Below are 12,152 nucleotides of genomic sequence, written 5' to 3' on the forward strand. Positions count from 1 at the left end.
GGAGGTTGCGGCGACCAACCAATTTCGCAGCCATAACTGCACATGGCCGCTAATAACGAAGCCACTCCTCTGGCCAAGGTATGGACCACATCACAGCCTGCATCTTATTTATTTATTTATGCATTCCCACCATCTTCGAAGTATGGGAAATCAGAGTCGGCAGGTCATCTCTATGAAAGAGTCACAACATAGTCCTATACGGTTTCAGTCCTGGAGGAATTTCCCCATCTTCCAGAGAGTCAGGATCTGCCTCTTCATCAGTGCCATCCTGATTCCTGTCGGGAATATCCATAGCTACTGAGGTGTACTTTGGCGCTTAAACGTAGTACCAGAAGAGGGAGAGGCCACCGCCTGTGGATCTGACCTGACAGGATTAGATGGGGCTGATGACTGCGCCTGAAGAAAGGATTGCAATCCTTGAAAACATTCCACCCAAAAAAGGCAGAAGGCTACGTACCAAAACCAGAAGGCACGTGTGCGGGCCCTCTGAGCTACCATCTCCTGCTGAGGAGCCAGTCAAGGGAGTTCCAAGGTCAGTCATTCCTCCGGATAAGTCCTTAACTAGATCATTATCAGGCTAGGAAGAACCAGGCTCAGTAAAATCAGAGGAAAATAACTCTCCCTGAGCCTTTAAACAGTACTGAAATATGATAGAAGGCACTCCAGGCTGAGATGCCGAATATAACAGGCAACACAGAGAAAGGCGCTTAGCTTTCTTCATCACCGGCGCCATTAGTCCGTCAGTATGCTTAACAGGTGACTAAAGATGTGCGCCCAGCCGATTCACAATGAAAAAATGTAGGCGTACAAAATTTACACACACAAAGGTTAGGCACCCCATCTATGCGCTGCAAAACTAAGTGCACCGTCACTGTGCCAAACTTGGACACATCCGATATATGTGAGAATGTGCACTCAGGCAGTGCATCAAAAGAAACTGGGCATACAATTCAGACGCACAGCCGGATTCACCTGTGCACTCTGATGGTCCTGTAGATGGCAGCTGAATGCACAGAAAAGCAAGTGAAAATGCTGCCGTGGCCTACCACACGGCGCACAGGAAAAAGCCTAACAGGATAGAGCTCGACTGGGCTGCTCAACCTGCTAGGCTTCCCAGGTACTTTAATCCCCATGGGAGCGGGAATGAACGTCAGAACGGCGCTCTGAGCACAGAGACCAGAGGACGTCCTACACAACCCCTCTTCTGCCTCTTCCTTTCTTTCTTAAACTTACCTGAGCTCAGCCTTTCCTGGCTGATTTTCAGAGACTGTCTCCGGCTGTGGGGGGAGAGGGCATATGCCATTACCGCCGTGCTTGGTTTCCTGCACTCTGCCTTTCAGCTGTTCAAACAGCCAAGCCGGCTGAAAAACCAGCTACTGGACCAAGGCACTCATCTGAGGGACCACGGAAATCACCTCAGGAATTCTCAACTGGGGGAGGGACCATTTGGTATCACCCCAGGAGAACGGGGCATTTTATTCATTTGTTCTTCTATTATTCCTATCAAAATCTAAAGCAATCCCCAGTAGGGAAATGCACATCCACAGAGAATACTGGAAGGCTGATATCACTGCAGGAGTACATATTCTGTGACATCAGTTTGCTCAGTCTCCATCTGCTGGTAGAGGTGCATAACCCACTGGTCCTGAATCCATGCTAGGAAAAGCAACATTACAAAGTTTAACATATGAGATACTCATTTTCACATTAGCATTTATCCTGGAGCCCTACAACTTACATTAGAGATCAAATACAAATAAACCAGTTACTTACAAGGAATATTTTAAAGTATCATCCAGTTCCATAATAGCAGCCTGATTCCCACAACGATAACAATAATTAGGTGCACTGAAAATGGTAACCACATTCCTGTCATGGCACCAGTTGTAACCCTAAAATAAATAAATATTCATTTGTAACCTTGGAACAATCCAAATCTTTTTCAGCTACATTAAAAAACGTACTGCTAGCATACTCTGCACCTTTAGTACGAGAAATCAGGGAGGCAAACCAATTTGGCAGTGCAATAATAATGGGAGATTTCAATTACCCAAAATGAAGAAGAAGCACAATCCTGATGGAGTGAATGGATCCGCTTACTGGTAATTGGGTTAGACTGTTCTCACGAGATCATCCGTTTTTCGCGCCTTTCTCTCTCTTTAAATGACTGTCACCTGTGAGGGCGCTCGCGCTCCGGTTACTACTGTCAAAGGTATGTGAACTGTAAGTTGCAATGTTTTAGTAGCCATTTGTTCCACCATTAATTTATTCATTTATATTTGCCTTGTATTGCAGATTATAATTGTACTTTGGTCCCTCCTGATGCAGCCATAGCGAAACACGGGACCGTGTCGGGGGATTGCTATAACTTTGCTATGAACTACGGAGTTGCCAATATAAAAATTCTGATACACTGAATACGTTTGGAATAAAATAATATTTACTGAAACTGTTGGTGGTAGTAAGATTTCAAATACCCCAATATTGACTGGGTAAATGTAATATCAGGACTTGCTAGAGACAAAGTTCCTGGATGTAATAAACGATTGCTTCATGGAGCAATTGGTTCAGGAACCAACAAGAGAGGGAGCTATTTTAGATTTAATTCTTAGTGGAACGCAGGATTTGGTGAGAGAGGTAACGGTGGTGGGGCCACTTGGCAACAGTGATCATAACATGATCACTGGAAGGGGGGCAATAAGTACATCTGCAGCTCTAACACTAAACTTTCAAAAGGGAAACTTTGATAAAATGAGGAAAATAGTTAGAAAAAAACTGAAAGGTGCAGCTGCAAAGGTTAAAAAAGGCTCCAGGGGCGATCCGGGTAACTATAGACCAGTGAGCCTGACTTCAGTGCCGGGAAAAATAGTGGAAACTATTCTCTAGATCAAAATCGTAGAGCATATAGAAAGACATGATTTAATGGAACACAGTCAACACGGATTTACCCAAGGGAAGTCTTGCCTAACAAATCTGCTTCATTTTTTTGAAGGAGTTAATAACCATGTGGATAAAAGTGAACCGGTAGATGTTGTGTATTTGGATTTTCAGAAGGCGTTTGACAAATTCCCTCATGAGAGGCTTCTAAGAAAACTAAAAAGTCATGGGATAGGAGGCGATGTCCTTTCATGGATTACAAACAGGTTAAAAGAAACAGAGAGTAAAATTAAATGGTCAATTTTCTCAGTGGAAAAGGGTAAACAGTGGAGTGCCTCAGGGATCTGTACTTGGACCCGTGCTTTTCAATATATATATAAATGATCTGGAAAGGAATACGACAAGTGAGGTAATCAAATTTGCAGATGATACAAAATTATTCAGAGTAGTTAAATTACAAGCAGACTGTGATACATTACAGGAGGACCTTGCAAGACTGGAAGATTGGGCAGATGAAATTTAATGTGGACAAGTGCAAGGTGTTGCATATAGGGAAAAATAACCCTTGCTGTAGTTACACGATGTTAGGTTCCATATTAGGAGCTACCACCCAGGAAAAAGATCTAGGCATCATAGTGGATAATACTTTAAAATCGTCGGCTCAGTATGCTGCAGCAGTCAAAAAAGCAAACAGAATGTTAGGATTTATTAGGAAGGGAATGGTTAATAAAATGGAAAATGTCATAATGCCTCTATATCGCTCCATGGTGAGAATACTGTGTCCAATTCTGGTCGCTGCATCTCAAAAAAGATATAGTTGTGATGGAGAAGGTACAGAGAAGGGCAATCAAAATGATAAAAGGGATGGAACAGCTCCCCTATGAGGAAAGGCTGATGAGGTTAGGGTTGAGGGGGGGGCTGAGGGGGGGTATGATAAAGGTCTTTAAGAACATGAGAGGTCTTGAACGAGTAGATGTGACTTGGTTATTTACACTTTCGAATAATAGAAGGACTAGGGGGCATTCCATGAAGTTAGCAAGTAGCACATTTTAGACTAATCGGAGAAAATTCTTTTTCACTCAATGCCCAAGAAAGCTCTGGAATTTGTTGCCAGAGGATGTGATTAGTGCAGCTAGCGTAGCTGGGTTCAAAAAAGGTTTGGATAAGTTCTTGGAGGAGAAGTCCATTAACGGCTATTAATCAAGTTTACTTAGGGAATAGCCACTGCTATTAATTGCATCAGTAGCATGGGATCTTCTTAGTGTTTGGATAACTGCCAGATTCTTGTGGCCTGGTTTGGCATCTGTTGGAAACAGGATGCTGGGCTTGATGGACCCTTGGTCTGACCCAGCATGGCAATTTCTTATGATCTTATTTTGAAGGGACATGGTGATATTTACAACTGTAGTACAGTTAAAAACATTTTGACTGAAGCAACAGGTTTGGCCCAGTCTCTTAATTCTTGAGAACCCACAGATTTATTATTTTTTATGTACTGACATTTGATCTGAGATATCACATTGGTTTACATTCAGGTACTGTAGGTATTTTGCTATCCCCAGAGGGCTTATAATTTAAGTTTTGTACCTGAGGCAATAGAGGGTAAAGTTACTTTCCCAAGGTCACAAGGAGCGACAGTAGGACTTGAACCCTGGTCTCCTGCTTCATAGCCCACTGCTCTAACCTCTAGGCTATTCCTCCTCTCTCAGATAGGTGTTTCTGCTATGCCACAATTATCTATCAGCCACTGCAGTACGGCACACAGTTGTCACTAGAACATTGGAATTCTATATTCACTCTTAAAAAGCAAAAAAAAAAAAAAAAAGTCAAAAGGTATCCCTAAATAGGTGGCAGCAAGTTAATGGTAGGATCAGATTTATTTGTTAGAGATTTTCAAATGCTCGTTAGCCAGGCCTACCACCATCCCTCGAAAATAAAATCCTAAGCTAAGGATTTTAAGCATGTTACATTAGTGGAAAGTGCCTACTGTAGACATCAGCTGTAATGTGGTAGGCAAATCTCTTACTAAGGTCTAACTTTCCAATCAATCTCATTTAAATCTACCCATGGAGAGCAGTCCCCACAGATATGCCAGGAAAGTGGAGACTTATCAGTTTGCTGACTGGAAACATGCCTTTGTACCATACTCCTAACATGAGGTTTTTAAAATATGCCTGTTAGCATTATACTTTTGGCTACTTTGTTGCATTCCCCAAACACTGGCAAAAATCAGCACAGGCACAGAGTGTTAGGTGAGTTTGACAGTGCACCAATTCTCAAGGGGTAGATTTTCAAAGGGGTACGCGTGTACCCCCCGAAAACCTACCCCAAACCCACCCTGCGCGTGCCGAGCCTATTTTGCATAGGCTCGGCGGTGCACGTAAGTCCCAGGGCTTGCATGGAGGGGCGTGTCGGGGGCGTGTCAGGGGAGCGTGCCGCGAGTGACGCGGCGTTTTGGGGGCGGGCCCGGGGGTGTGGCGCCAGCCCGGGGGCGTGGTCAAGGCCTCCGGACCAGCCCCCGGGTCGGGTGATGGCGCGCCAGCAGCCTGCTTGCAGGCGCAGATTTATGCCTGCTTTCCGCAGGCGTAAATCTGCCAACAAAGGTAGGGGGGGTTTAGATAGGGCCGGGGGTTGGGTTAGGTAGGGGAAGGGAGGGGAAAGTGAGGGGAGGCGGAAGGAAAGATCCCTCTGAGGCCGCTCCGATTTTGGAGCGGCCTCGGAGGGAACAGGCAGCGCACGCCGGGCTCGGCGCGCGCAGGTTGCACAAATGTGCACCCATTTGCGCGCACCGACCCCGGATTTTAAAAGATATGCACATATCTTATAAAATCCAGCGTACTTTTGTTCGCGCCTGGTGCACGAACAAATGTACGCCCGCGTGTACATTTATAAAATCTACCCCCAAGAGTTTATGAGGACAATTTTCAAAAGCCATTTACTCCAGTAAAAGGCTAATTACAAGGGTAAAAGGGCTAGTTGAAAACTGCCCACCTGTATACATGTCAACTCCACAACATGAGTATTTTTACTCGCATTCTTAAGGAAAAATTCCTGAGGCACACATTTGTTTTAGTCAGAAAACAGTATTTGCAGAAAAAGACAAGTGCAGGTTTGCTTGGGCAATTTTGAAAGGGAAATATGAGTGCAGTTTCTCTTTGAAAATTGATGCAAAATTCAAGTACCCATATACTTTTCACTTGCTGGTATGTTGGTAAAGCAAAATTGCTTACCTTGTAATAGGTGTTATCCCTGGACAGCAGGATGCAGTCCTCACATATGGGTGACGTCACTCACGGAGCCCTAATGCGGGAAAACTTCTGGCAAAGTTTCTAGAAGCTTTTAACTGGCAGCCTGGGGCTACTGAGCATGCCCGGCATGCCATGATATTCCCTGCCACAGGGGTCTCACTTCAGTCTGGTATGTAGCAATAAGCGTTAGCAAAGTAAAATAATAAAAGTCTGAGGCCCAACTCCGCAGGGTGGCGGGTGGGTTCTGTGAGGACTACATCCTGCTGTCCTGGCATAACACCTATTACAAGGTAAGCAATTTTGCTTTATCCCAGGACAAGCAGGATGCTAGTCCTCACATATGGGTGATTAGCAAGCTAGAGGCTGAGTCATTGTCCATGTAGTTAGCAGTGATGCGTTGTTGAGGAAATGAGGCAGCCGAAGATCACAGCAGGTTGGTTGTAGAAGGAGTTGGGATCAAGCTGGAAACAAGTTCTGTAAGACAGATTGCCCATAGGCTGAATCTTGTCGTCCTTGTTTATCCAGACAGTAATGAGCTGCAAAGGTGTGAAGAGAACTCCATGTTGCTGCTTTACAAATGTCAATGATTGGCACTGAACGAAAATGTGCTACTGAAGTTGACATTGCTCTCACTGAATGTGCCTTTACTCGCCCTTGGAGAGGAAGGCCAGCTTTTTCATAGCAAAACTGTATGCAATCTGCTAACCAGTTTGATATGGTATGCTTACCCACTGTATTACCTGGCTTATTTGGATCATAAGAGACAAAAAGCTGATTGGATTTTCTGAGGGACGTAGTGCGATTCAGATAAAAGGACAACGCACGTTTGCAGTCCAAAGTGTGAGAATGAGGCCGTGGAAAGAATGTGGGTAGAACTATGGTTTGATTTAAGTGGAACTCTGTAACTACCTTAGGAAGGATTTTTGGGTGTGTTCGTAGAACCACTCTGTCATGGAGAAACTTTGAATAAGGTTCATACGTGACAAGTGCTTGTAACTCACTAACCCTTCTAGCTGATGTGATGGCTATAAGGAAGATAGTTTTCCATGTGAGAAATTTGAGATCGCAAGAATGAATGGGTTCAAAGGGAGAACGCATCAATGCTGTTAAAACCAGATTCAGGTCCCATTGTGTGACTGGAGGCCGAATTGGTGGTTTAAGGTGAGTTAGACCTCTCATAAACCTACTGACAAGAGGTTGTGTGGATATAGGTGCATCTCCCATCTTGAGATTGCACTCAAATGTACTCTGATTGATGAGGTCTGAAGACCGGAGTCTGAAAGATGGTACAAATAGTCTAGAAGAGAAGTAGTGGGGCAAGTGAAAGGATCAATATTGTTTTGTCTGCACCACAAAATAAATCTTTTCCATTTGAAAGAATAATTCTTTCTTGTGGAAGGTTTGCGTGAAGCTATAATCACTTGAGAAACATTAGTGGATAGATTGAGTGGTTGTAAGATTAAGCTTTCAACATCCACGCCGTCAGGGATAGGGATTGAAGGTTGGGATGGCGCAACCGACCCTGATCCTGAGTTATGAGATTGGGAGCTACTCCCAGTGTATTGGATCCCTGACTGAAAGGTCTAGTAATGTGGGAAACCATACTTGTCGAGGCCAGTATGGAGCTATGAGTATCATGGTCCTCTTGTCTTGTTGTAGCTTCACTAGAGTTTTCGTTATAAGCGGTATTGGAGGATACGCATATAGCAGGCCTGAGTTCCAAGGGCGAGCAAAAGCATCTTTGGCAAGCCGGTTCTGTTGTTTGTGTAGAGAACAGAAGTTGTCTACTTTGTAATTCAGAGGTGACGCAGAGGTCCGTTGTTGGTTGTCCCCAACGTTGGAATATCTTGGCAGCTACTGAGGGATTCAGGGACCACTCGTGTGGTTGGAATTGACGACTGAGTCGGTCTGCCAGCACATTTTGAATTCCTGCTAGATAAGTGGCCTGTAGGAACATTGAGTGGTTCAAGGCCCAGTCCCAAATTTGTGCAGCTTCTTGACAAAGGAGATACGAGCCCGTACCTCCCTGCTTGTTGATGTACCACATAGCTACTGTATTGTCTGTTTGGATCAGAACAGTCTTGTGTGAAAGGCAGTCCTTGAACGCATGCAGCGCATAACGTATAGCTCGAAGTTCCAGAAAATTGATCTGATATGTGGCTTCGAGTTTTGTCCAAGTTCCTTGAGTTTGAAGAGAGTTTATGTGAGCTCCCCAACCCAAGGTGGATGCATCCGTAGTTAATGTTACCTGAGGGACTGGTTTCTGGAAGGGTAGACCCTTGCGTAAATTGTCCTTGGTTGTCCACCATCGTAGTGATGAGCGTAGTTGGTGGGTTACTTGGATAGTGTAACGGCTGAATGGCTTGGATCCATTGTGATCGTAGAGTCCATTGGGTTAGTCTCATGGCGAGTTGTGCCATAGGAGTGACATGAACCGTGGAAGCCATGTGGCCTAGTAAGGTAAGGAACTGATGAGCTGTCGCTTGTTGTTGCCTGGAAATTGAGTGCGCCAACAGGGACAGTGTGACTGCACGATCTTCTGGTAGGAAAGCCTGTGCAGTGTCTGTGTTTAACTCTGCTCCTATGAATTGGAGTAGATGAGAAGGGTTCATGTGGGATTTTTGATAATTGATGAGGAATCCCAGTTTGTGAAGTACAGCTATGGTGTAATTCAGTGAAGTTATTGCTCCTTGTTGTGATTGACTTTTGATGAGCCAATCGTCGAGATAAGGAAAAATATGAACACCTTGTTTGTGTAAGTGTGCTGCTATCACTGCCAGGCATTTGGTGAATACCCTGGGAGCTGAAGCGAGGCCGAATGGTAACACTCGGTATTGGAAATGCTGATGTCCTACTGTGAATCGCAGATACTTGCGATGAGGCAGGAATATAGGAATGTGTGTGTAAGCATCTTGAAGATCCAGAGAACAAAGCCAATCTCCCTTTTGTAGGAGTGGAAGCATGGTGCCTAGTAATACCATCCTGAACTTTTCTTTTTTAAAGAATTTGTTGAGATTTCTGAGATCTAGAATGGGACGTAGGCCTCCAGTTTTCTTTGGAATGAGGAAATACCGGGAATAGAATCCTCTGCCCTTCTGACTGTGTGGTACGTGTTCCACAGCTTTTGCTTTCAGAAGAGCGGATAATTCTGTTTGTAATTGAGGTATGTGGTTGAGATGGGAGTTTTGTGGTGGAAACTCCTGAGGGAGAGATGCAAAGTCTAGGCGGTAGCCTTGATGAATTATGGACAGGACCCAATGATCGGTTGTTATTGTTGTCCATTCCTTGTAGAAATGGGATATTCTCCCTCCAACTGGCAAGGTGGCATAGGGATTGGGATATTGGCCTTGTGCTCTGAAATTTGTTTCAAAAGCCCGAGGTAGATCCTGTTTGAGGAGGTGGTTGGGGCCTCACAGACCGTTGTTGTCTTTGTTGAAACCTTGGAGGTCTTGACCTAGAAGCGGGAGGATAGTATCTCTTTGGGCGATAGAAGGGACGTTTTGCTTCTCTACGTGGTGGTCTGCGAGTTGTGTGGGTTGCAGGGTCATGAGGCAGCATAGAGAGTTGTTTTAGTGTCTCTGAATGCTCTCGAAGTTGGGCGACGGCATCCTGCACTTTGGTGCCAAACAAATTATCTCCCTGACAGGGAAGGTTTACTAATTTGTCCTGGACTTCAAGGCATAAATCAGAAGCCTTTAGCCAGGCCAATCGATGAAGTAGTGAAGGTGGCATCGATGATATAGGTCTGGCTGGCATCGAAGGCATCGGGAATGGTAAAGAAACCGATGGTATCGATGGCATGTATGTTTGAACTGGATCCGTCATCGAAGTCATCAGCGGAATCGATGAAGACATCGCTGGCATCGGAGTATATGCCGGCATCGACTGAGACGTCGGCATCATCGGCGGAGTCGCCGGCATCGCCTGTGAAGCCGGAATCGAAGGAGTGGCTATCGTCGGCGATCCCGCCGGCATCGACACGGTGGTCGGCATCGGCGATGACGCCAGAATTTGATGCTGTAAGGCATCAGTGACTATTTGTTTAATTAAAGCAGTCAAGTCAGTAATCGCAGTCGATACTTGCTGTGATGTCGACAGTATCGATTCCGGAACCGATGGAACCGTAGTTGAGGAAGACTTTTGCCTCTTAGCGGTCGGTTCCTCCGGCGGTGGGAGCGGCGGGATAGATCGATGCCGTCGGTGCTTGTGCTTCGATCGTGGTTCGGATACCGACCTTGTCGATGATGTGGAGGGTGTTGGAGAAGAGGCATCCCCCGAACCCTTCGGAAGCCTTTTCTTGATCAGGATCTTTTTTGTAAGGTTATGATTTTGTAGAAGTCGTCGGTGAAGGCCCTGACTGAATCTGGAAAATCTGTGCCATTTTTTCTTGGCGGAGTTTTCTGCCTTTTGCCGTCATTTCTTGGCATTTTGGACAGGCAGCGATGTCATGCTGTCCCCCAAGGCATCGAACGCATTCGGTATGCGGGTCCGTGTTGGACATTGTTCGATTGCAGGCTGGGCACTTCTTGAAGCCTGATGACATTTTGACTCGACGTCCGTCGATGGAAAAAATCTGAATTTGTTAGCTAAAGCTAAATTGTTTGTCACCGGCCGGTGACAAACGGTATGAGACCCGAAATGGGCAAATTTGTTAACGAAAATTTTTAACTTTCTCGTCAAGTTGTGAGGAGAACCTCACAGGGCTCCTGTGACCACGATGTCGATGGCAGCGTGGAAAAAAGAAGACTGAAGTGAGACCCCTGTGGCAGGGAATATCATGGCATGCCGGGCATGCTCAGTAGCCCCAGGCTGCCAGTTAAAAGCTTCTAGAAATTTTGCCAGAAGTTTTCCCGCATTAGGGCTCCGTGAGTGACGTCACCCATATGTGAGGACTAGCATCCTGCTTGTCCTGGGATAAATTTTAAAAGCTCTGCGCGCATGAAATCACAGCAATAAGCACGTGTTCCAGGCGCACGAGGACAGTATTTTACATATGTAGCATTTGTGCACATATGTAGCCATGTGCGCACAAAAATAGGCATGGCAGTGGCTGTCCTCATACAACATGCGTACGACATATTATAATAGAGGCATGCCTATCAAGCAGTGTGTTTAGTTGCATACACGTGCGTATATTTGCTACTGCCTATTTACACGAAGTAATGCAAACGTTCATTTTTGCTTGTGTGCTTTCCTTTGCTGGGCTGGTCTCTCAGGGTGAGTGTCCGGGACAGACTGGGACCTACTGGGGGAGACAAGGAGAGGTATATAGGGATGTAACACCTTGCTTGCAAGTACTGACTCATGGATTAAAAGGGTAATGCTGATGTTATCAGATATTCCAATGTAGACTGGTGCTTACAGAAATAGAAAGGGATGAGAAAGGAACAGGTGGTTTAGAAAGGAGGCTAGGAAAGGGTGTTGTACCTACAGCTGTTGAGGGGGGATACTCATTCTTGGGCGTCCCTTTTCAAGATTATGATAATATGATTATATGATTATAATAGCAGCATAGGTTCTCAAATCCTTCCATTGACTGAGTGAAGATTAATTTAACCGTGGTTTAAGAGGATTGGTAAGTATAGTTTTCAGAAATTTTTGGGCATATAAAAGTTTGGTGAAAGGTGAAATTAAGGGATATATTCTTTAGAGTTTGTGTGTGCCTGGCTTGCTTATTACAAGCAAGCCAGAGATAGTTAATTCTAGTGTCTGTCTTTCCCACCCACTCAACCCCTGATGTTTAGGCACAAGACACTTTCTCATTAAAAATCAATCAGGGTCTTATCTAAAACATAATATTGTACCAGCCCTTATTGAAAGTTTAATCATCCCCTTGTAGGACACTAGCTGATTAATTACTAAATTCACCTGTAAATTTAAAGTACTCTCATTCCAACTCCCTTAGTATCCTAAACTTAACTAGGAACTCAATAAAACTAAGATGAAGGCAGCAGTCCAGCAGCAAGAGGGGGGCTTTCCAGTCTTTTGCATTGAGTGTCACATGTATGATTTTTTACCCGCCGGTGA

General features: G+C 44.9%; 1 protein-coding gene across 3 annotated transcripts in view; it reads right to left on the reverse strand.

Moving 5' to 3' along the window:
- The window catches only part of PPP2CB (protein phosphatase 2 catalytic subunit beta), a 428,792-nt gene that overhangs the window by 25,711 nt on the left and 390,929 nt on the right, over window positions 1-12,152 (reverse strand). For 2 of the 3 annotated variants that reach the window (XM_029601853.1, XM_029601846.1), the window contains exon 6: window positions 1,774-1,892. The exons of the other annotated variant lie outside the window; for it this stretch is intronic. In XM_029601853.1, coding sequence (XP_029457713.1) covers window positions 1,774-1,892 — 119 coding nt within the window. The remainder of the gene's footprint in view (window positions 1-1,773; window positions 1,893-12,152) is intronic. 3 annotated transcript variants of the gene reach the window in all.

The sequence above is a fragment of the Rhinatrema bivittatum genome, chromosome 1, assembly GCF_901001135.1.
Source record: "Rhinatrema bivittatum chromosome 1, aRhiBiv1.1, whole genome shotgun sequence".
In the NCBI taxonomy this organism is placed as follows: Eukaryota; Metazoa; Chordata; class Amphibia; order Gymnophiona; family Rhinatrematidae; genus Rhinatrema; species Rhinatrema bivittatum.